The sequence below is a fragment of the Solea solea genome, chromosome 5 (genome assembly GCF_958295425.1).
Source record: "Solea solea chromosome 5, fSolSol10.1, whole genome shotgun sequence".
Classification (NCBI taxonomy): domain Eukaryota; kingdom Metazoa; phylum Chordata; class Actinopteri; order Pleuronectiformes; family Soleidae; genus Solea; species Solea solea.
This window is the reverse complement of record NC_081138.1, coordinates 23,917,916-23,942,772: the sequence shown is the minus strand read 5'-3', so window position 1 is coordinate 23,942,772 and position 24,857 is coordinate 23,917,916. Positions and strand designations below refer to the sequence as shown.

At 39.4% G+C, this 24,857-nt stretch overlaps 2 protein-coding genes across 5 annotated transcripts in view; both read left to right on the top strand.

The window, feature by feature from the left end:
- Positions 1-13,606, top strand: part of dok4 (docking protein 4) — a 47,801-nt gene extending 34,195 nt beyond the window's left edge. For 2 of the 3 annotated variants that reach the window (XM_058630030.1, XM_058630031.1), the window contains exons 3-9: positions 774-881; positions 2,644-2,758; positions 3,946-4,065; positions 5,992-6,181; positions 6,653-6,791; positions 6,885-7,002; positions 8,730-13,606. In XM_058630030.1, coding sequence (XP_058486013.1) covers positions 774-881; positions 2,644-2,758; positions 3,946-4,065; positions 5,992-6,181; positions 6,653-6,791; positions 6,885-7,002; positions 8,730-8,875 — 936 coding nt within the window. In that variant the 3' untranslated portion in view covers positions 8,876-13,606. The remainder of the gene's footprint in view (positions 1-773; positions 882-2,643; positions 2,759-3,945; positions 4,066-5,991; positions 6,182-6,652; positions 6,792-6,884; positions 7,003-8,729) is intronic. The other variant, XM_058630032.1, reaches the window with a different exon arrangement.
- Positions 13,607-14,588: 982 nt separating this feature from the next.
- On the top strand, positions 14,589-24,164 carry nadsyn1 (NAD synthetase 1). 2 transcript variants are annotated; one of them, XM_058630304.1, is made up of 21 exons: positions 14,589-14,783; positions 15,426-15,486; positions 16,317-16,433; positions 16,761-16,814; positions 17,290-17,379; positions 17,562-17,613; positions 17,921-18,009; positions 18,084-18,201; positions 18,776-18,907; positions 19,160-19,231; positions 19,781-19,905; positions 19,990-20,038; positions 20,310-20,412; positions 20,794-20,962; positions 21,483-21,618; positions 21,741-21,847; positions 22,525-22,656; positions 22,881-22,950; positions 23,249-23,377; positions 23,602-23,778; positions 23,882-24,164. In XM_058630304.1, exons 1-21 carry the CDS (start codon positions 14,699-14,701, stop codon positions 23,912-23,914), a joined length of 2,100 nt encoding a protein of 699 aa, XP_058486287.1. In that variant the 5' UTR covers positions 14,589-14,698; the 3' UTR covers positions 23,915-24,164. The 2 variants fall into 2 exon arrangements, with proteins under 2 accessions (XP_058486287.1, XP_058486286.1); XM_058630303.1 differs by having other exon boundaries at positions 23,602-23,784.
- The last annotated feature ends 693 nt before the right edge of the window (positions 24,165-24,857 follow it).

The following is a 24,857-nucleotide window of genomic DNA, read 5'->3' as shown; positions in this document are numbered from 1 at the left end:
TGTGCAGCAGAAGTTATTCATGGGTACAAATCACATCTTACCAAATGAGAAAGTACTGTGCTTCATCCCATATCCTCTGTGCTGCAACAAATATCTTTTTATAATTAAGTTATTTTGAAATGCAGCCGCTTCCCACAACTTTTCATAAAACTATATTAAACACGGAAAAACAACTGAACTGAGCATATCAACTGAAGTAGAAGGAGAAGAGACAGATCTCTGGTGAACTGTAAGAGCCATAGTCTGTATTATTATTGTTTAACTCCGCGGCGCATTTCTGGATTGTTTTGCTTCTCATAAATTGCACAGGTATGTTTTGGTTGCGTGCAAACAGTCTGTGGAGACAAACAGCTTTTAAGTGTAGCTGAGAAATGACTTACACAACAGACTTTATGGCCGTAAACGATCTTTTTGAAGTTCTTGAAGTTCCCCATAAAGGCGTCATTTCAGGAAATATCTCCGTCCACACGTAACCACCTGAGATGACTCAAACACATGCAGTATGTAAGTTTTTAACTGTCCACACACTGTCACTTTTGTTTTGTTTTTTAAATCAAGACATTCACAAGCAAATGAGTCAAGGTTGAAGAAAGGTGTCTTGGTGTTAGAGGCTGACATTGTGTCGCTGTTTGACAGTGTGACAGTGGGCGTTCCCTGTCTTATGCGGGTTCTCTTTAGCTGGAACTGTGCCTTTAAGCTCGTTGGACAGTACAGTAAATAGGACTGGAATAAAGGGTTTCCTTTCAACTCCTTTTTTTTTGTTTTCTTATTAGATCTATAGGCGTTGCTGGCTGGTGTTTAAGAAGTCGAGCAGCAAAGGACCGCGCCGCTTGGAGAAATACCCTGATGAGAAGTCTGCCTACATCAGAGCCTGTCCCAAGGTGAGAGAGACAGAGAGAGACAGAGAGAGAGGAGAAGAAGAAAGCTAAAGTTTGCAAATGTGAAAAGATAGTCTGTTTTAAGTGGCACACTTTAAACCACAACCAATCACATGGTGTTAAACTCATCCCAACGTTTGAGTTTTTTTTGCTGTTTTCTATTTATTGAGAAAGACAAATTGCCATTACAAACAATAGCTTGTCCATAATTCCCTTCCAGGATATTTACTCGTATGTATACATATATATATATATATGTATGTATATATATATATATATATATATATATATACATATATATATATATATATATATATACATATATACTACCCATCACTTTGAAAAGAGGGCACAAATATAGTTAAATCAGATGTAATCACTTTTATATACTCAGTCCGTTTGGTCCAGATCCTATAGAATGTTTCTTTTTCAACTCTGGGAGAAAGTGATATCTTCTCCATAATGTAAACCTCATATATTATACCAATCCATTCGTCGATTGTGGGCGGTTCCACTTCTCTGGTGATGGATTTCTCGCTGGCTGCCAACAATAATAGCCTTTAATATTCCAAGTTTCAAACTGTATATCGGCCCAAATGCGTAGTTTCACATTTAAATGGAATATCGACCCAAAATACATTTGTAATATGTTTCTGGATCTTTATCACCTGGCCGTCCCAAAAGACCCACAAAGTCTCCAACAAGAATCCCCTGCTACCTTGAACCCCACTCTTTAATGAAACTATTATATTTCCCACCTCATTTAACGATGCGATGTCTAAAGTTTCAGCAACTTTTATTGTCTCTGTTCAGCTCGTGGACTTAAGTGCATTAGGGCTGAGGAGACGAATGTGCTTGTGTGTGAGGTGATGATCACACAGCAAAAACCTTCACTGAGGGACAGGTACATGGTCTTTGGCTGGTGGACCTTCTGTCTCAGCAAAGATTTGATGGGAAACATTTTCATTTGTCTTAACAATCAGATCAAATAGAGTTTGTTTCAGTTTGAAGACCGTGAAACACGACACTTCTGCAGGCGAATTGGGATTTTTGATTTAAAAATCCAAAATTAGCAGCGTTAGCGTTAGGTTTTGTTTCAACAGCTGAGCTGATGAAATAACGTTAATGTTTGTGCACTTTAACGAACATGGACATGGATTGCTGGATGACTCGTCTCCAAATGCTTTTTTCCCACCTGGGTTTTGTCTTCCGTAACATCGTACGTGAAATTCGACCATATGTCATCCCTTTTCTTTTCTTTTCTCGTGTATTCCGGGTAGATCAATCTGACCTCCGTACCTCGCAAAGAGATAAGTCTGATTGAATCTCTTCTTGTTCTTCTTCTCTTCTGATTGATTCTCTTTTATTCATTGACGAAAGTATTCCGTCATAGTTTTTGTCAAATCGACTTTATTTTTATTTACTTAATATCACGTTTATGTGTAGGTGTGATCAGGTATTTGTTGGTTATTAGCACAGTGGTGTTCTGCTGCCTCAGGATAGCAATGAAGCAAACGGTGCACCTAAACACACCTCACTTTAAGACCAACGCACCCACGGGCCCACTGAAAATAAAAATCGGCGTCGGTTGGAAACTGCCCGGTTTTGTAAGATAAAACCCTGTGAATTTAAAACGTTGTGTTTCCTCAGTCTGCTCACACTTGTTTTAACAACGCACGGACATCAAGCACACAACCACGTCCAACGCAATGACGACAACATGTTGCAACTTCATTAACTGTTTTACTCTCAACCTGTCGCCTAGGTGACCGAGATTAGCAATGTCAAGAACGTCACACGGTTGCCACGGGACACCAAGCGGCAGGCTGTAGCCATCGTGTTCACGGATGACACGTCACGCACATTCACTTGTGAATCAGGTAATGTAGACACACATATGCATCATGGTATAGTGTGAACGTGCTTATTGTGAGCGTTGAGATGAGAAATGAGACGTTGATAATTGTAGATCAGTGTTGTTTATGTTTTTATTGTTTGTACAGTAAATTGGACACTCTAAATTGCCCGGAGGTGTGAATGTGAGAGTGAATGGTCGTTTGTCTCTATGTGGGACTGTGATAGACTGATGACCTGTCCATGGTGTACACTGCCTTTTCACTTTCATGTCAGCTGGGATTGGCACCAGCAGCCCCACAATCCCTCATGTGGAGGACAAAGCAGTAGACGATGGATGGATGTTTGTACAGTGCTCCCCAGGAGAAATTGGATGCATTACATTTGCTCCTCCGAAACTAAACAACACTCAGGAAAAAGAAAGATACGGTATTAGATTATCAAAGCACAATATAAGCACGGATAAATATTTGAAATTTGATATGGGAAACAATCCAATGCACAGGCTTTTAAAAATGTAAATAAAAATCAGCAAAAGCATTTTAACCGAGTTCTGTTTGGGCTGTTTGTTTCTTCTTTTTGGGAGAATAATATTTGTTACACAGTTGCAGAATTATGTCTTTGAAATGACTCAGCACAAATGTGTTCTTAACAGCTTCATAGATCATAAATAGTCTAATCGGACTAATGTCGTTTTCAGTAGATACTGGAGTTTGTGATATCAGTATTGGTATCAGACACAAAAAAGTGGTATCGTCCCATCCCTATTTAAAATATAATTTCACTGTCAAACCCACAGAGTTTATAAGAGTTTCTAATTATACACAGAAGCAGCAGAGAATTGTGCCACATGGATTATTGTGCCAAGATGCTAAAAATAGAGGAGGCAGCTTGGAGTTTAACTATACACAGCTCACTGTTGTGTCTTTGTTTGAGTCTATCCTTTAACAGCATGTAAAGGATAATACAAGTCAGAGTGGGATATAAGGGTCAGTTCCACTAGAGTCATTTCATAACATAACATTATTTTGTTGTTGGCCCAGCATTTCTGTGCAGTTTTCCAGCGCTACGGTTGACCTCTGTAGAAGAACAATGACACACCTGGCAACATCACTATGATGACAAGACAACACGAGCACAGGGAGTCGGTCCAGCGCTCCCTCTTTCTCTGACTCTCCATCTCTCTCTGTCTCTCTCTTTCTGTCTGTCTCAGAGCTGGAGGCAGAGGATTGGTTCAAGACGCTGTCGATTGAGTGTCTGGGCATGCGGCTCAATGACATCAGTATGGGGGAGCCTGACTTGCTGGCTGCTGGGGTTCAGTGTGAACACACAGGTAGTGCTGGTTTTGCATTCTTTGTGTAAATATCATATACTGTAAGACTTTGACTTAATAATAATATTATAAAATGTGACTTTAACTAATTTCTCGTAAGATACTTTTAGGTGCTTTATACAACACTGCCTAAAACCAGGTCTTAATCCTCAAAAAGCCCGTTAAAGTTGTGTCAACAAGCCAAAATGTCCTCACAAAGATCGGTTTGCTTGACAATTGGTCCACAAAGCTTACTAAAGACATGTACACACGCACACACACATACACACACAATATCAAACTTGTAGAATCTCAGTGAGTCATTTGATTTGGGAGTTGTAGCCAACACACCACTAAACATCAAATGAAGACATTCGCACAAAGTTAATAAGAAATGAACTTGCTTGAAATAATTTCGAAGTCTGGAGTCATTTATTGAAAACATTTTCATACGCTATATTAGATCATTTGTGCCATCAGTCTAAATGGTTGTCTAACTGGATTGTAAAACCTGACGAGCTAATGGTTCTAATATATAATAATTACTTTCAGTCAACCAAATTTTGAGAAAAATATCTCTCTTGAGTTTTTAAACGCTCCATTTTGCTGCTAATATTATCACATTAGAGTGGTTGGGCAGTTTGCAGTGGATTAGATTGTGGTTTTTACGACGATAACTCAGAATGCTGGCTGCTAACTGCTACTTAGCATTGAGAGACCTTTAGAGAAAATTGTGGCCTGTTTTAAAGCACAGTAATACACCATATACACTGGTCAAGAAACTTCTTTCAACCTGTTTGTTTGTCAACTTCAGTCTTTTTTTTTGTCTGCTTTGACAACGATGCTTTTCAGCCGTTAGCATAACTGCTAGCCTATCCATTAGCATTAGCCATGAATGTTTGCAATGAACCTTACTTTTTACGACTTGGGACAGGACAGTGCTCAATATTTTTATCTCATTAGTCAGATTAATTGACTGAAGTAAAGTAACCACTGTAACTTTGTCCATGGTGTTGATTTCATTTTTTGTTCTGGTGTGACAAATAAACACCACAGGGAAGACCAACCACTGGGATTGGGAGCGGTGTTATTTTAGTGTGTTAATTAGTGTGACACCTTTCTCTTTGCAGTCATTTGACTAATGTATAACATACAAGAGAAATCACTATACCACAGTGTTAAATAAATCCACTCCTCTGTCTTGCAATGTGAACAATTGTATATATTTTTGTAAATTCTGAACACCAAAATATAAAAAAAATTCTCCCTTGGGCCAAATAACCTACTTCTCCAGACATTTCACCAAAGTTATGAGTTATACTGTTCACAGTCAAACAGCAAAAACATACAAAAACTCGATGTCCTTGGCTGGTATAAAAATAAAAACATGTTTTGTGTCAAACTCATTTAGCTTATTCAATGTAAAGGAAGTTTCATCATTCATAAATAAACTAATAAAAATGACAGTTAGCACTTAAAGCTACGGGAACAAAGCAGGAAACGTTTTGTCATAAAATGTCATTGATTTCAAACTAATTTCTAAAGCAACTCATTATAGAGTGAAAACAATGTAATGTAACATCCTAAATGTCTGAAGGAGCGTTATTGCAGGTCGTTCCTTCCTGCAGCTGTTAGACTGTACAACAAACACTGCTCGCAGTAGACCACACATAACCAGGCTCCTCATGCAATACTGTATACACGTGCAATATACTTATACATATTTATACTGTAAATATCATGTCCATACTGTGTAAATTCTGCTAACTGTCTATAATGTACATTCTACATTCTATTTTAACTCATTTGTTATGGTCTAAGTGTTAATATCTTTTTATATTGTAATTTTCTTTTCGGTAATGAATGTTTATTATTTATTATCTTTATCTTTACTGTCTTTGCTGCTGTATTCATGTGAATTGTCCCTCTCGATGGTTGTCTCCTAAGAGCGTTTCAACGTGTTCCTCCTTCCCTGTCCTAACCTGGACATCTACGGCGAGTGCATGATGCAGATCACCCACGAGAACATTTACCTGTGGGACATTCACAACCCTCGCACTAAGCTGGTCACCTGGCCGCTCTGCTCTCTGCGGCGCTATGGACGTGACGCCACGCGCTTCACCTTTGAAGCCGGACGGTAAGACCAGAGACGAGAGAGTCTTGAGGGAGACAGGAGACAAAGCTACTGTCACGTTTTCCTTTGTTAAAGCCATCTGTAGATGAAGACGTGTCTATTGATCTCTTTCTGACGCACACAGATTTGCTCAGTTATCCTTTTATAGACTCTACATTGATTTCCATTCATTTGGACAAACCTTGTTCCGAACCTTAACCTAACCACAATTCAAATATTAGCCCTAATCTTGACCAGTTCCTCAGAAATTAGGTTCTGCCTAATTAGGGTTAACCAGGTCTTGACAAGGTCAGTGTTCAGAAATGGTCCTAAAGAGGCAGCAAATACAAGTACAGTACACACATGCAGACACACATGGCAAAGAATAAATTATGGACAACTCTTTATCTCCTCCTCTGTGATGAAACCTGATGTTACTGCACTGGCCACTGTTCTGTGCTCCTATCTCTCACACTGAGCTGCTGTTGTGTGTAGGATGTGTGACAGTGGCGAAGGTCTCTACACCTTCCAGACCAGAGAGGGAGAACAGATCTACCAGAGGGTTCACTCATCTACACTGGCCATTGCTGAGCAGCACAAGAAGGTCCTACTGGAGATGGACAAAAACAACAGGGTGAGAGCCTTTTGCTTATACTCTTGTTGTCTGTTAAATTTAATCCAAAGTACTGTTTTTTAATCCTTGATGTTGTGTGTTTATGAATCCCAGTTGTTGTCTAAGAGTTCTGAGCCTCGATCCTACCCCTGCACACCCACTGCCATACTGCCCCGATCAGCTTACTGGCACCACATCACTGGAAACCAGACCAGCATGGACCATGGTAGTGGTAGGACGTACACCAGCCTTCCAGACATTCCCATACTTAAAAATAATTGACTGTTGAGTTTCATCTGCAGATAATGTTTTGGAATCGCAGCTCTCTGTCCTGTCTCACATCAGATGAGCACAAGCGGATGCTCGTGTCTCACAGGCGAAGACTCTATCACCGCAGATTTTCTACTCTTGTGATTGGTCAAAGCTCGGATAGATTTAGTCGTGAGGCTATAAACAGAGTGCTGAAAGGTTATTTCGGAACTATTGATCAATGATGCCAATAAGACGCCTGCCAACCGTACCGTTTAGAATCCTTTGGCCTAAATTAAATCCTGAAAATCGTCTGCGGCCAATCTTGAGTCACAACTGTGATTAACACAAAAGTATTTCCTCGCATATTTCCTACAATAATGTTTAAACTTTGAATCATCCATTGCACGCGTATAATCAAAGCACTCTATTCATTATCCATCAGGTGTTCATAATAATCCACATAATACGTTGTTTTTTTTAATTAATTAAGAATATTTTACGATAATTTGAAGCTTTTTCATTTTTAATTAACTGTTGTATAAAATTAATGAAGGCTGCTGTCCACACTCTGGGAATGACTGCTTTAGAATTGTTTCTTTTATTTGTTCATAATGTTTCACATAAATGAATCATGACATTTTTGTCTTGTGTGGAGTTTCTCCATGCGTGCGCACAGATTTTCTCCTGCTTCTTTCCACAGTCCAAATACATGCAGATATTGAGGATTAGGTTCATTTAAACTCTAAATTTTAATCACAGCTTGAATTCCTGCTTTTTTAAATAATGTTTAATCCTTTATGTAGTATTGACAGGAGTACACTGTATATTCTTCTGAGTGAGGTTTTCTTTTAAACCCCTATAGCAGGGGTCTCAAACTCAAATGACCTGTGGGCCACTGACGGTCTCGTCTGGTCAGTCGGGGGAAAAGCAAAAGTTGCGGTGGACATGATGAGCTCATATCATCAATATGCCGTATTAATTCCTTTGGTCCACTGTGTTTGTTTTAAAGTGCTTTACAAATAAAGTTGGATTGGATAATTTCAAAATATAAGTGGTTGTTTTAATATGCAACCATAAAAAAAACATATTTATGATGCAAAATTAATCTATTCATTTAAAAATAAAAACATATAGAAATTACTTGTTACAACTTGATATTGTTTGGAGGGCCACAAACAGCCATTCACTATCACACTTACGGTCAACTAAGAGCAGGGGCTTCAAACTCAAAATGACCTGGGGGCCAGTGAACTTCTAGTCTGGTCAGGAAGGGCCCGGGTCAAGTGAAAAAAGTCCAACAATTTGGGAAAATGGTTTAGTGATTAGAAATTAAAATGATATGTTGATAATCCATCATGATGTTGCAATTACAAATATTTTGACAATATTTTCAACAAAAAAAAAACATTTATGACACAAAATGAATCTGTAAATCACAAAAATCAGACACAAATAAAACAGAATCAAAACATAGACAATTGTAATTAAAACACAGGACAAGCTTATATATAATTAAATGTTGAATGTAATCACTCAGGCCGCGAGTTTGAGACCCCTGAAATCTGCATTTTTTTTTTATTTTTTGGACTGTGGAAGGAAACCGGAGAACCTTGAGAAAATCCACGCACACACAGGGAGAACATGGAAACTGTCCAGTCACAAGCTCTGTGCGGTCGTAACAACTGCGTTTCTCCTTTGTAACTGTAGGTGATGGATCAGAAGACGACCTTCTTTCCACCTGCTTTCCTCCTGACGGACATGCAACGCTGCCAATGGCGAGCGCACACGAACACTCCCAGCTGCACATACGCACACACTCCTCGACACATTACCCCACCTACCCTGGACAGTGACACACACACACACACACACAGAGAAAGACACACTGGACATGGACGCTGGATTTAACACATAACCAAACGCATGCAGCCATTTATAGCTCACACTGCAGAAGAAACACACACACACACTGTCACACTAGCATTTGTTTTTACAGCCCAACATCACACCTCACAGGACATGTTGATGATGGGACTGAACACTGACCACCTGTAACACATGCAGCAGGTGAAGGCAAAGGACTACACGAGGTTTGGGCTTCCTGACTGCAGCTCCCACTGCTTCATAGTAGACAGGGAGGATTTGACCTTTTTTTCTACACTCAGATTGGCATATGTTGCCTTTAAGTATGGACTTAAAGGGATGTTCAGGTTTCTGTGACGGGAGGTTGCGTGAGGTACTGACACACAGTCAACGCTGACGGTGCCACATACACCCCCCCTGCACTTATTTAATTTAATTTAATTTATTTATTTATTACTGACCACCTTTCTTTTGTTACCTTGTTAAAGTGTCTTTGAGTGACCTGAAAAGAAATAGAGAAATCTGATGGACAACGTTCTCACTGAAAACGTAGACACAAGGAAAGGCAGATTTTAGCCACTTTAAATGCTCACCCACTTAAAAATCCAAGCATGATATCCTCAGAATATGTTTGCACCATCATCTTACCTTTTTCTAACTGGAAACTGATGATTTTAAAACACTCTCTCGCGCCGAAGTCCATAGAGAAAACCTGTGATTTTACACCACAGCACACCGGAGGTTGTTGATCCACTGCTGCCTTCATCATCAGTAACGTCAAATGTGTTATTTGTGACGTACAGTAGGTGTTTGAAATCTATCGTTTTATATTTTTTTTTCTTGTTTATTAAACAAACGCAAACAACCATACGTCATCAACAACACTCTGAATGTGTGTTCTTTAAAAAAACAAGAACTTTGCGGTGAAGTGTGGTGGAAACACAACCACACAGATTACCAGGAGTTTTTTTTTCCCGGGTAAATAAGTTCCTGGTAATCCTAGAAATGTTGGTGGAGAAGGCAGCAATACACCTGCAGTTCTCCTGTTCTGTAAAGACAAAGAAACACTGATTTTCTCTGTGGACTTTGGAGTGGGAGAGAATGAGCGTTACTCCAGTTTCCAGGCAGAAAACATATTCTGGGTGCACACGATGTAGTCAACGCTGGCTCTGTGTCGACACCTCTTACAACTGCTCTTTAAACAAACCTGAACGGTCACTTTAGAGCTCTCGGCATGCTTTCAACCACATAGGCTGTTGTGCATGTTGTTCAACTACATCTCAATGCAGAAGTGTTTATACAGTTTGCAGTTTGTTTGTGGGGAATTTTCTTTTTCTGAATTTGTGCCACACCTTGTCGTCAATATGATATCTGGTGGCATGAGATGCAATCGGTAGCACATGTTACACCATTTGGAAATGGGAAAACTCTGCTTAGGTTTGTTTTCAGGGATCAGTGATGAAGGTGTCTTTTTTCCACAGCCAGCAGTGAAACAAAAAAAGAACAAAATACAATTTATCATGGCACATTGTACATGTTTTTTATCGTTTGGTACATGCTAAAAGGAGAAAATAGTTATTTCCTTGATGCCAATGCTTGATTTTAATCCATGTAATGTGCAGTTTGAATGACGTGAAAACCTATTGCAGCACCGCGATTGCCTTTAAGGAGAAACTGCGAAGATTATTCCTGTTTGCAACATTCACCGCATCTACAAAACAATAAAAATACCCCTCCTTAAACAAAGTCAGTCAGGATAGTGTTGGATGACACACTGTAGAAAACTCTAGAAACTATGATGTTTTTGAAGCATATCAAAGCTTGATGCAACACTTTTAAATGTGCCGAGCAGACAAGACAAAAAAATACACAGATACAAATAAACATTGATAAGGACGGTACAATGTAAACATTAACCATTTAAAATAAAAAATAGTTACACTGACATGACTGAAAACGTTCGCCAGAGCATAAATTGAGCTTTCCTCCCCTTTTTTCCAACATGGTGCTGCCACCTCCAGAAGAAAATAAGAAATTCAAAGATCCTCTGAGTCCTTGATGGAAAAACCCTTTTGTCTGTGATGATTGCTGACTTTCTCCCCACAAGCAATCAAACACACACCTAGATTGCACCTGCTTTCAAGAGGCGTTCATCCATAGTTTTCATAATTAAACACATAATTAGTTTCTCTTTACGCACCTCCTCACAGGGTTTATGTGTATTTGCTTTGCCTGTCCGTGCTCCTGCAGCAGCTCTGTGATGGATCATAAACAGTATATAAAAATCGACGCGGTTTTTCAGTTTCAGTTTGAAAATTGAAGCCCAGGAAGGAGGACGAAAGTGAGCCCACTTCTCACTTGAATTATAATGTCAGAAAACAGTTTCCTGAGGAGTTAATGCTCTCAATTGTCAGCTTCAGCTCTTCCTTAATAGCAAATTATGTCAATTTTGTAAATTGAAGGAAATAGATGATAAATCTTGTGATTGACAGCTGGTATTGTCTAGTATAGGTGCCCGGTTGAAGGTTGTAAATCGTGGTGCTGGTCAAATCGTAAATCTTAAGGCTTAAAAATATTGTTTTTGTTTGCAACTAGAAGCCTATATCCATTTTATAATTAACATCTGAAATGAGGTTCAACATGTCTGACCCTTTCAAGGTTGTAGATTTCCCCTGAATGAATACGGGTGAGCTTAATTGGGTGTGGGAACTGAACCTTGTGTGGGTGAAAATCTGTTACATATTTGTCTAAATTTACTTGTGGAAAATGCTGTTGTCTTTAACACTCTGCATACATCGTCTTGTGTCACTCTCTGATGAGCTATATTAGTTTAGTTGGGGCTGAAAGGGAAGTGAGAAGGAGGTGGTGCGATGCAGATGAGTCATTAGGTTTTAAGATTCTTGATGTGACGACTGTAGAAAATTTAGCCCAGTCATAAACATGTGGGAACACACATACACACACACACACACATCTACCACCTTTACATTAATGTCTGGTTTGTGTCTCGCTCTGGGAATCGCTGCAGCGCGTTTTCCACATTGTACTCAGAAGTCACAGTTTCCCTGTCATGAGGAGGTAATTCCATGTCAGCAAACTCCTCATGTCCTGACTTCCCAGTTTAAGACGACTGCTCCGAGCACACGCTTTATTCTGTCCTCGCTTTGCTCTTCTCTCCGTTTGGTCTCCCACTGGCGTCTGTGGACATGTTGCTACGGTGTTTTTCTAAAATGTAAAAAATGCCATGTAATATGTTGGTTAAATAAAGACTTAGTAGATTAGCTCGATAATTAGTGAATCTAACTACGGCGTCTTGTTATCCGGCTTGTGCACTTTACTCCACATTCCCACTTCCAAGTCAACTGGAACGCACTGTTACATTGAACCGTTTTTTGTTTACTTGTTGTTTTCAATCGTTTTAACGCGACGGCTAAGCGATGTGTTGGTTGTTACATGATGCAATTGTGTACAGTATAGATGTGTTTTTGTGTACTGACTTGCTGTAGAACACGAGTTTGCTGCCCTCTTGAGAGACTCTGTGTATATTGCTATTTATATGAAATGAGTGTGCATGCGTGAAAGAGAGGGGAGAACATGGGACTTGCTGAGCTTGTGTTTTTTTTTTTTACCTTGGAATGTTGAAGAAACAGATGGTAGCCTGTCCACACTTTGTTCTTTACACCAGGGGTCTCAATCTCAAATAACCTGGGGGCCAAAGAGCGTCTACTCTGGTCAGTTGGGGGCCGCTCGAGTGAAAACAAGTTAAACGTTGTTGGGAAATAGCAACCGTTGAGTCGGGGTTGGGCGATATTTGTTGGAAGAAAATTCCCAAAAATTCCAACAGTTTCTGAACGCTAAGAAGTTGCACGTCAAACCCCACATATGGTTATTACGGTGATTTCACTCGCACTGTCGCCGGAAGCCGAGAGTTGGAAAAACGCCTGTACATACTGTGGTTTCCATTTTTTGGCCTGTTTTTGGACATAGAGACAAAGACTCAAACAAATGTCATTTTAAATATGTTTGATAGTGCTCAAATTTAACACGCAAAATCTGCTGTTCGTGTACAACTACAGTGTTTGGGTTTTTTTTTTTGTTTTTTTTAAATAAAACTTTTTGTTTTTCTTCATTTTAAATTGTTAAAACATTATTTTATGGTTAAAATAAGAAAAAAAAAAGTCCAGACGGACATTTTGAGGCTTAGGTGTTAAAGGGTTAATCATATTGCCATTAATATTTCACAGAGTTTCACAATAAAAGTGTCTTTTTTGACATGGAACAATGAATAGTCCATAGTAAAAAACATAGTGGCCGCATGAATTTGAGTGGAGGGCCCGCAGGCCTTGAGTTTGAGACCTCAACTTTACACATAAACAAACCTTTTTTTCTGCATAGTAGTCGCCTTTTCCCTATGAATCTTATTGTCCTTACATCGATCACAGCCACATCCTCGACCTTCATGCTTGTGCCATGTTGCTGTTTTTTCTTTTGATTTTTGTAAGAGCAAGGAATTCATCCAAGGGTTTGTTTGTTTCACGGAGAAAAACACAAATGAGTGAAACGAGCGCTCACTCATCCACTAGATTTGAGTGTCTGACGACGTCGATGCCAACGCAGAGCTAATGAAGTCAGACTGAGGTTTGAACCAGTACTGAAACAACAAGCACAGATCACATCACATAAAAAATGTGTATTAAAGTGATATGCAAAAAAAAAGAAAAGGAAATGGGTCCCAGAGCTAAGGTTCAGTTACAGTTTTTTTTTTTTCTACTTTGCTTGGTTTGTACAAGTGCACACATATGATGGAAGTACTAATTAAATACCTTCAGACCAACTGACTGTCTCTCTTCTGGATTTTGATAATAAATGACATTTTTGTTACATATAGTATACATCTATATACTGTATATACTGTATAACACTTTATACAAGATATTATCTTAATTTGATGGGTCAAAACACTGCATGCTAATGTATGTAAAAAAAAATGATATGTGGCCTCAAAAGCAAAATATAAATTTAAAAAAGCTGAGTACCTTTTTAGTGAAGAAAAGTGATCCAGATGCCCTTGTAACTTTGTTTCCTGTTGGTGTCCTTCCAAACAAAAAGGGTGTCCTTTCTGAAGTTCCCTACTGACAGTGTCCCAAAGGGTGTCCTTAGAGTCCCTGTATACCTGTGTGAGAAGGTGATGTTCAGTACTGCAGGTGTCCTAATGGGATAAACTCATGGTTCTGTACAGGTGCCTTTTTGATTTAGTGCCCTCTTAGTGTCCATATCAAGGTCCAAATGAAATTCAGTCCCTAGGGGCCGGACTGCCTTTGGCCCCGGGTCACAATTTGTCTGACTTAAAGGGTACTAGTGGCACCTGCCGTACTGGTGCACAGTAGGTGCCCTTTTAATTTTTGGAAGGGCATGCCAAGGTATTACAGCAATAAAAATACAATACAATACAATACAATAACTACAATCACATTTAGTCATAAGCAGTTCAAATAACTAAGTCTTAAGTTTTGCTTTTAAGAAGATTGATATTATTTTAGTTATATAAATACTAAAACCGTTTATTTTGGTTGTATTAGTAGATTTAGTTTGTGTTGTAATTGTGCCAGCTCTCCAGCTGAGGGCAGTAGAGTCACTATAGAAGAGAAACAGTAGCGGCAGCAGAAGAAGAAGTCACGTGACGTCATAGTAGCAACTACACACACTCGTGTCCTCTGTAGCTACGGTTCATTTACACACACAAACAACAACATTTATTGTATTTAGCATTAACGTAAGCCACCTGGTTCTTTGCCGCCACCGTCACCGAGGAAATGGGAAGAAAAGTGACTCTTGCAACGTGCTCGTTGAACCAGTGGGCTTTGGATTTTGAGGGAAACTTGGAGCGAATACTGAAGAGTAAGTGCAAGAGAAGAGTTACGAGTGACTGCTGCTTTAGCTTTGCCGTGGAATGACAGAACGAGTGACTACTCGTCCACTTTAAATGAAGGCATTTGTTTCTCAAACTCCCTGAATATAGCCGCCAAGTTAAAAAAGCAAGGAGAAATAATGCTTAACAATGTTAAAATTAGACTAATCGTTGACTATAAACTCACCTGGAATCACATATAAATAATATTAAAAAATAAATAGCTAAAGTAATTGCTATATTGCATAAATCCAGGTCTATTTGTGATATATTGTTCTCTCTTAATGCCTTATATAACCTACTGTACTGAAAGTGCAACAAATTCCCAACTTTGATTTGTTATAAAAAAACAAGTCTTAAGATCTCATACGTTCTGAACAAGACTGGGTTGTGTTCAGGACATCTACGACTACTAGCGTATTTAAAATCAAACATTTTTAACTATACAGTGTTTGAGAAATTTCCAAAATCAAAAATGTCATTTATTCAGTGCCTCATACAACCACTCTTCAAAAACTGTCCCTTTTAAGCAGCATTGAATGTTTGAGGTTTTGCTGAGAGTCTTGAACTCTTGAGTTTGACCTGTGTCAGAGGTCAAGACTCTCTTTGTGTCTTTCTTTCTCTCTGTGCAGGTGTTGAGATTGCAAAGACACGTGGAGCCAAATACAGACTGGGCCCAGAGCTGGAGATATGGTATGATATGATATGATATGATATGATATGATATTTCCACATATCCCTGACTCTATATGAAAATATATATGGTTGTGTTGAGGCACATTATATAACATGGGGTGTACAGCGATCCTAAGACTCTGAAAGTCAGTGTGAACTTGGCTTTACCCTGACACACTCCTTGTTTTTCCTGTATTGACCTTAAAGATGCCAGTAGATAAGAAATAAAACATTAATATAGTATTGAGTCTGGCCCAGTGATTCTGACTGAACCTGAGCCCCAAACCTGAATATTGTATTTAAATAATTCCTTGACCCAGGCATGATGGTTCAGCTCAGGTATCTAAGCTTTAACCTGCAGTGCTGCTATTTCTTTCTCTCACACATCGATCCATTTGACACAGTCAGGAGAAATGCACCTGCTATGTCCTTCAGTGGACAGTCAACACATCAAAACACTCATAATGAGGACCATGAACATGAGGAATGTTGATGGGCAAGAGAGTAAACTAGACCTGCAACTATGGATTATTTCCATCATTGATGATGTTTTGTCCAAAAAATGTTACTTAATAATGAAAAATATATCAAGTGTTTCCATATTTCAAAATTATTTCCTTAAGCTATTCAGTTTGCTGTCACAGGGGAACAAAAAAAAACAGAACAAATTCACATAATGAGAAGCTGAAATTGTGGTGTTTTTATTTATTTACTTTTTTACCGTCACAATTACCACAATCTTGCACCTTGTAGTTCATCGGTTTTATAAGTTGCCATCGTTGTATTTAGGTTCACTTTAATCACTTTACATCGCTTTCCTAATTCACTATTTTATTTTAATTTTACAGTGGGTATGGTTGTGCCGACCACTTCTACGAGTCAGACACGCTGCTCCACAGCTTCGAAGTCCTGAGGAAGCTTCTGGAATCTCCCATCACCCAAGACATCATCTGTGACGTGGGAATGTGGGTATTAGATCAGAGTGACTGTTACTGCAATATTTAGAAGATGGAAGGTATCACTGAATATTACATTGATCAAATGACTGACTGATTTTAATGACCAAAAAACAGAAATCAAAGATCCAAAGTAGAAAACATATACATATGATACTCCTGAAAACCAGGGGCTACTTCAGAAAAGTACTAAAGAAATTAGTTTTAAGTAAAAAAATATCTGTGGATTATCACCAAACAAGACTTCCAGCTATAAGAGGTGTGATTTATTAGGGAGAAGGTTTGGTTAAGGCTCAAATGACTTACTGTACATGTCTGAATTTCTTTTCCTCTCAGGCCCATCATGCATCATAATGTGCGCTACAACTGCAGAGTCCTATTCCTCAACAGGTACGTCACCAGTCCACTGTCATAACTGACATGCACTATAATGGAAAGAAGTATTAAATTATGGTGTTTCAATCAGGCTTTGAGCGCTAGGCCCCTTATCTCAAAGGGGCCTGGCGGAAATAGGTCGAGCAAAGTCAGATACAGACTTTTCACAGGAGGCAGATTTATTCCCAATAAAATAATTTACTCTATCATCATCCTCCAGAAATAAGGTGACTGTAATTTGTGTTTTATATATATATATATATATATATATATATATATATATATATATATATATATATATATATATATATATATATATATACACACTAGCACTATATTTCTGGTTTTCCCTCCAAGTACCACCAGAGGAAGCTCGCTTACCACTGGCTTACACTTATTTATGACACTTTATTTTATTTGTCACAATAATACCATATACCTAACCCAGTATACACTCATTTATTAATTTATCTACCATTCATTCATATAGAAAGATACTTCTGATCAGACCTAAAATGGTGATGGCCAATGCCGGGAACTACAGAGAGATGCGCTGGTTTTCACCGTGGAATCAGTTAAGGTTGGTCATGGCAACAGTTATCAAACCTGGCACTTTGCTGTAAGAACAAGAACAACTAATGCCAGCTGCTACAAAAACTACAATGTTTTCCTCTGATTTTATTTATGTCTAATGTGAGATTGTTTTACTTTTGGAAATGAAATTGATATGGATGATAGTGACTATTTTATTTTTTTATCAAGGAAAGTGGAGGAATATTTCCTTCCCAGAATGATCCAGGAGGTAACAGGACAGGTAAAGAACCCTGTTTTTTTAATCATCATCAGGCCATATATTCTCTACGGAGTCCTGGAGGGACTTTACTTTTACCTATGGCAATTCCACTCTTATATAGTATTTACCCATCAAATGAGCTGCTAGATTCAGATTAAATGCTAACATCAATAACTACTACTGTAATTTGAAATTAAAAACGACTCATTATTTCTACAGTATATAAATTTGCGCCTTTTTATCGTCCCACCTGGAGCTCCATAATGCTTCACCTTAAGCAGAAGAAGAGTCATTGTTCGTTATTGACCGATGTTTTTGTCTTCATCAGGAAACTGTCCCATTTGGCAACTGTGTGCTGTCCACAAAGGACACTTGTATTGGCACTGAGTTATGCGAAGAGCTCTGGAGCCCCAGAAGGTAGAGCACAGGGGGAGTCTGTATGTGTTCCATAGTTTTCCAAAAAAGTCAAAGTAAAAGTCGCTTTTTCTTAGCCCTCATGTTGACATGGGTCTGGATGGTGTCGAAATCTTCACCAATTCATCGGCTAGTTACCATGAGCTCCGCAAAGCCGACCAAAGAGTCAACCTGGTCAAGTCAGCCACCACCAAGGTATGATCTAACTGGAAGCAAACATGGGAATAGTATATTTATGCTATGCACAGACGCAGTTAGGGCTGAGTAAAGCAAATGCAGAGATTCTCCTCTTCACACATTATATATGTTAGACTATAGAAGCTGTAAACATGTTGAAAAGATTACTACTGTGGAGATAAGACGTCTTCTGTTCAGACTGTCTGCAAAATGGTTTTATGATGCACTAGAGACCGTAGTTCGCATGACTCCTTTTCAAATGTTGTAATAATATAAAACTCGGTTCACTCAGTTTCTTCTGCCTTTGGTTTTTTAGTTCCAGTGTTTCCTTGGATGCAAAAACACTCCCAAAATCTGTCTCTGCCACTTTATTTAAAATTAGAAAATAAGAGCAGAAACTATTTGAGCCATTTATTGGCGAAAAAAAAAAGCACTATTAGTGGACATAATGTAGAACTTTGCAGTAGAATTTGTAAATACTACTCACCCACATTTATCAACATGAATAATCCCAGAATCAACCTTTAAGATGCACCAAAGACTTGTGTTACATGCAGGATTTGAGTGTGTGTTGCTGTTGTTGTTGTTCCAGAGTGGAGGAATCTACCTGTACGCCAACCAGAGGGGCTGTGATGGAGACCGTGTCTACTATGATGGCTGTGCCATGGTGGCCATCAACGGAGACTTTGTGGCACAGGGAGCCCAGTTCTCCCTTGATGATGTGGTACGTGTGCAGTGACATAGATCCAAAAAATAAAATTATCTGTAAATAAGTTTCTGTGTTTTTAATGTAATTGTAGAAGTGGACAGAAATAAGTTTAGTGTATTCAATAATGGGGTTACCATGGCGTCACACCATCTGTTTCACGGTTTCTTTGATCATCATCATTGTTATTATTATTATTATTATTATTATTATGATGCCTCTGCATTGGCAACAGCTGTTCATCTTTGTGTCTTTGTGTGTTTGTTGTAGGAGGTGATTACAGCCACACTTGACCTCGAGGATGTGCGTAGCTACAGGGGAGAAGTGTGTCAGCCACACTTGGTGAGAACTTCCAGAATCATGGCTAATTGCTTCTTCTTTTCCTTTTATTTATACATTTTCATCAGATATAAATCTCATGGTTTTATTGTACCAACAAACATCCATAGTGGAGGTTTCTCTCTCTTAGTTTGATAGTTTTGCCTGTTTCACATCATTATACGGTCACTTTTGCCCATTAATTGCACGAAATTGCAAATAAATTTGGGGTGTTCAAACAATTCAAACGAGAGAAAGAATTATGAGAGCCCAGGTAAAATATTTGCTTATTAACAGTCTTTTTATAATGGCATAAATGGATGGCAAAGAAAGAATTTAATTGTATGGGGAACTCATTTCATTTATATGCATATAATATAACAATAAATGCTTTGAATTTTGTGTCTTCTGTTTATTGACAGAAGCAAAATAAAACTACAAAGAAATAAACGCTGCTGCTGTGAAAGCTGCATTGACCGAACACATTATTTTATATTAATGTACAAAATCGTTTGTTTGACAACCACATGACTGGTGGGCAAAGTCCTTCACTGTCGCACTTCTGCACCGTAGGAATGTGAACCCAAACCTTGCCACAGGGTCAAAGTTGACTTCTCCTTATCCACTTGTAACGATCTCTACCTCCCTACTCACCAACCAATAACATGGCACTTCCATACACCAGAGGAAGAGATCAGGTACTAGACACCATTCTATATATGCTGCTTTGTGTCTTGACAGAAAACCAGTGTTATATTTTTTTGATACCTGTGTTGTTTCAGTTTAGGGCCGGCCTGCTGGTTGTGGGACTATTTGAGGAGAAGTGGACAGGTGAGGAGAGTCTGGGACCAGGTTTTGGTCTCAATTATTAAATCCAGTGACTTGACGCATCTCGCACAATTGAAGATTTTCTGTAAAATCCACAGAAATGATCTTCCAGATCTGCTTTGATCACCTGTGTTCCCAAGTATACAGTGGTTGTCATATTATGTAGAGATCAGTTAGTGCAAACAAACATTCAAAAAAGAAAGTGATATAAACATGGCAAATTTGTTGCAGTGCTCTTTGCAAATGCTTACGATGTTTAATGTCTGTGTTCCAGGCTGGTTTCTTGTTGCCGATGAGTGGAGGCGTGGATAGCTCCTCCACTGCCTGCATTGTCCACTCTATGTGTGTGCTGCTCTGCCAGGCAGTAGAGAACGGCAGTGAGTAAAAATCACACACAAAGACTCTCATTTGTACTATTTGCACACATTTTAGTTAAGAAGAGAGACACACTGTTGCGCTGGTTGACGTCTTCCTTCATTACCATGAAGCCATGAAAAACCTCAAACTGATTGATAATCAAAATAGTTGACGATTCATTTAGTAATAAGTAATTGTTTCAACCTTGAATTAAATAGGTTTTAACCACGACCAAATGTGGTTTCTGTGATTGGATCTGAGGATGATTTCAGGAGGCATTGAGAGTGGACTGTGCATGATTGGATGACTCAAGATGGATGTAAACACTAGGTCAAGTTACATTTTTCCTCCCTCACTCAGCTGTTTTCTTCAGCGTGACATTCTTTCTCTTCATTTGTCAGACAGTCAGGTACTGGAGGATATTCGCAGGGTGGTTGGGGATGACTCGTACTCTCCCCAACATGCAAGGGAGCTGTGTGGTCGCATCTTCACCACCTACTATATGGCCAGCGAGAACTCCTCTGAGGACACCTGCAGCAGGGCCAAAGACCTGGCCAATCAGATCGGAAGGTAGGCAGGATTATATTTTTTGAAGAGTTTTGGTCGATTCAGGTCAGATTTTTACGCTTGCCTTTCCAGCATGAAGACCAGGGTTCGTGACCAGGGCCTTTCTGTGGGTGTGGGTTGTCTGCGGGTTCTCCGGTTTCCTCCCACAGTCCAAAAACATACAGATTTGGAGATTAGTGATTGTTAGAAGATGAGTGAGGTTAGATTTGTGTTTAGTGCTGTCAATCAAAAAAAAAACAATTTATTAATCCCAGATTGTAATTACTGATGCAAAATCAAATAAATCCTGTGTAGCTTTAAGACAAAGGAAGCATATTTAAAATTGCATCATTAGGTTGGAACTTGTCTCTAACAGTGAAGTAAGCTGCAACTCCCAAGCAGTCTTGTATTAACTATGACTTTGGTAGAAGTTGAAGTCATGATAGTCTCCCCATTAGATGTCACTAATTCTTATCCACTGGAGGTAACTTGAGTGATTTGTGCAATTCTGTTTACTTATGTAACCTCATCTCTTTATATACAGCACACACATGAATATTAACATTGACATGGCAGTGAAAGGCATCCTGGGAATCTTCTCAGCGGTTACTGGAAAGTTGCCTCAGTTTCGTGCCAATGGAGGAAGCCACAGAGAAAACCTGGCGCTGCAGAATGTACAGGTTTGTCAACGTGCCACACTCGTTATGCAGTTTGTTTTCATAACACAAACCAAAGAACTATCCGCACTCTGTGGCATAGCAGTAACACAATTGTGATGCGTGTGTGTGTGTGTGTGTCCTAGGCTCGTGTCAGGATGGTCCTGGCCTACCTGTTTGCCCAGCTGAGTCTGTGGGCGAGGGGTAAACCAGGTGGATTGCTGGTGCTGGGCTCAGCCAACGTAGATGAGAGGTATTACTATAGTGATGTTGTCGTTCCATAATAAACACGGCATTTGTGAGAATCCATGGCTGCTTTCAGGCGTGCACAGAAGTCTGGACATTCTCTAAAGATTGTCCCACCAGCCCCATCGTCTAATCTCAAGATAATAGCTGAGTGAGCTCTCCCACAAGCCTGCTCAGTGTCAATACAATCTGAAAAGGTTTTTAAAAAATACTCAATCTTCTGGATTGGTGTCTGGATCACGACAAAAATTCAATTATTTCTTCCTTGGGTTATGAAAATTTGTTCTTAACTTCATTTAACTAAATTGTACTATTGGCTGTTGTTAATCCTAATGAGGCTTTTTCATTTGCATGGGTATAAACACACAGACAACAGGTTCATAGCAATGATGCTGTTAAAATGAAACATGACGCATACTTAAGTGTTTGAAAAAAAAATTCAATTATCATCCTTGAAAAGCAATACATTTGAAGTATGTGCTGATGTGCTGTGACGTTTACAGCCCTAGGTGTTGATAACAGAATAAACTGCTGTGGTATGGTGCTTTACAGATTAGCAAAAATAACATATTCACCTGTTTACTAGTAAAGTGCTGCCACAAAATATTTTCCTAATGTGTGGATGAAGTAGATCCAGAAAAAAAATGCTTACTTTTCTATTATTAAATCCCTTCACGCGTGCAGTCTGACCGGCTATTTCACCAAGTATGACTGCTCCAGTGCCGACATCAACCCAATAGGAGGCATCAGCAAGACCGACCTGAAAAGCTTCCTGCTTTACTGTGTTGAGCACTTCCAACTGACTGCTCTCAGACGGTGAGGACACTCTTCAGTCTCATAATAAAGTTTGTTAGTGCTGAGAACTTAAGACACTGAACATGGGAGGAGTTAATGACTGAGGCAGAAATCAGTAACAGATAAAAACACACACACACACACACACACAGATTCATGCAGCTAAACTTTAAAGGACTCCTGTTGACTTCTATTTATTTGGACCGCCTAAACAAAGTGTTAACCTTTTGTGGTTTCCTGTGCAGAATCCTGGCTGCTCCACCCACAGCTGAACTGGAGCCACTTACAGACGGACAGGTGTCGCAGACGGATGAAGTAAGACAAAACAGCAAACCCTCGTCTATGCTAGTGGGCTGCTTTTTTAAGTCCCTGTGACATCATCTTTGAGAAATGTGTTTCTAAACAGAGAACATAATAATAATAATAATAATAATAATAATAATAATCAGCCATCCATGTGTTAAATCCCTTCATAAGATAAAAAAAACCCACCCAAATACTTTATGATTAAGTTCTAGGTTAGCATTGTTTCACTAGCAGCTCATTTACTCTATAAGTGGGATCATTTGTTTCCTTTCCTCACCTCTCAACACCACCGCCTCTCGATTTACAGGCAGACATGGGGATGACGTACTCGGAGTTATCCGTGATTGGCCGACTGAGGAAGATCTCAAAGTGCGGCCCCTTCAGTATGTTCTGTAAACTCATTCACCTGTGGAAGGATTCTCTGTCACCCACAGAGGTCAGTGAGTCTGCTCCGGCTCCTTCACCTACTACAACTGTAATCCTCCGTCAGAGGACATTTAGTGTACAAAATCCATAAGTAGATTTTAATGACATGTCATCAACAACCTAAAATGTATGTTACTAAATATTATTCATGATAGTGAATACTGTGCCTTTTCTCTGCGGCTAGTAGAAATATGACTCTATCTTGAGAATGGTCTGTGTTTTTTCTTTCTCCAGGTAGCCCAGAAGGTGAAGCACTTCTTCAGGATGTACTCAGTGAACCGTCATAAGATGACCATAGTGACGCCGTCTTACCACGCCGAGAGCTACAGTCCCGATGACAACCGCTTCGACCTCCGACCTTTCCTCTACAACGCGCGCTGGCCCTGGCAGTTCAGGTGCATCGACAACCAGGTAAAGGTGAAAGCAAAAAAAGAAAAAAAGGTGAAATGATGTGATGCAGGCGACTTAAGCATCTTTAAAAGGCTGTCTCCATTGTGCTTTTTCTTACTCGCAGATCTCGCAGATGGAAGGAGACAACGTGGTTTGACGTGGAAATCCATCTGATCTGGGACACGTCGGTTATTATTTTGTGATTTCTCTACAGCTCTCTGAAGCCAATTACTTTACACTGTCATATCTGTTACATTTGACGACAGGCTGACTAAATATCATCACTCCTAAAGGCTGCTAAGAAACAACTAGGAATATATGCAACATACCATGTTGGGCACTTTTTCTTATTTTCATTTTCTCTAAATACATAAAATATCTGTGCCGAGAAAGAGATTACCCTCTCAGATCTGGTCACTTTTGTTTTTGTTGCCTTTTTTCTCCACGGAGCTCCCGCTACAGTTTCAGAGGACATCGTTTTTTACGACACCACCATAAACGTCCATCCATTGTCTGCCGCTTTGTCCTCACTGTCATAAAAACTCACCGCTGACGCTCCCCTCTCCTGGCCACGTGCATTTGTTTTCAACAGAGCTGGTGACACAAGCCGTGGAGCTTGTCCATTCTCTTGTGTTTTTCAGTTTTCACCATTTGTACAAAAGCCAGTCTGATGTGAACTCATTTGGTCAGACAGTAGTTTCCTCTTCCTCACTTCCTCCAACAGTTGTTTTCTCTTTTTTGCCAACTCTGCCATAATGAACATCTAAAATAATGCTGTAGCTGCCTTGATCTTATAGTTGGTACCTGGTTAGGTGGTGTCTGTGTAGTAACATGAAGCAAGACCTCCTGACTGAGGACCGCAGGTCGGCAGCCCTAATCTTGCACGGCTGATTTTCCTCTAAAAGACAGTAGGTGTAGTGGAGATAGCTATTTAGACATCAAAATATGACTCCGAAGCTGTTAAAATAGGGTAAAAAATGCTGCATAAACAGTTGATGAGCATTCACAATGTTACCGTTTGCACAGTCTGTAGGATTGTATCTACAGGGGACCATGATCGTCAGTACAGAATTAAAGGACAATCCAATAGTTGGAACAGT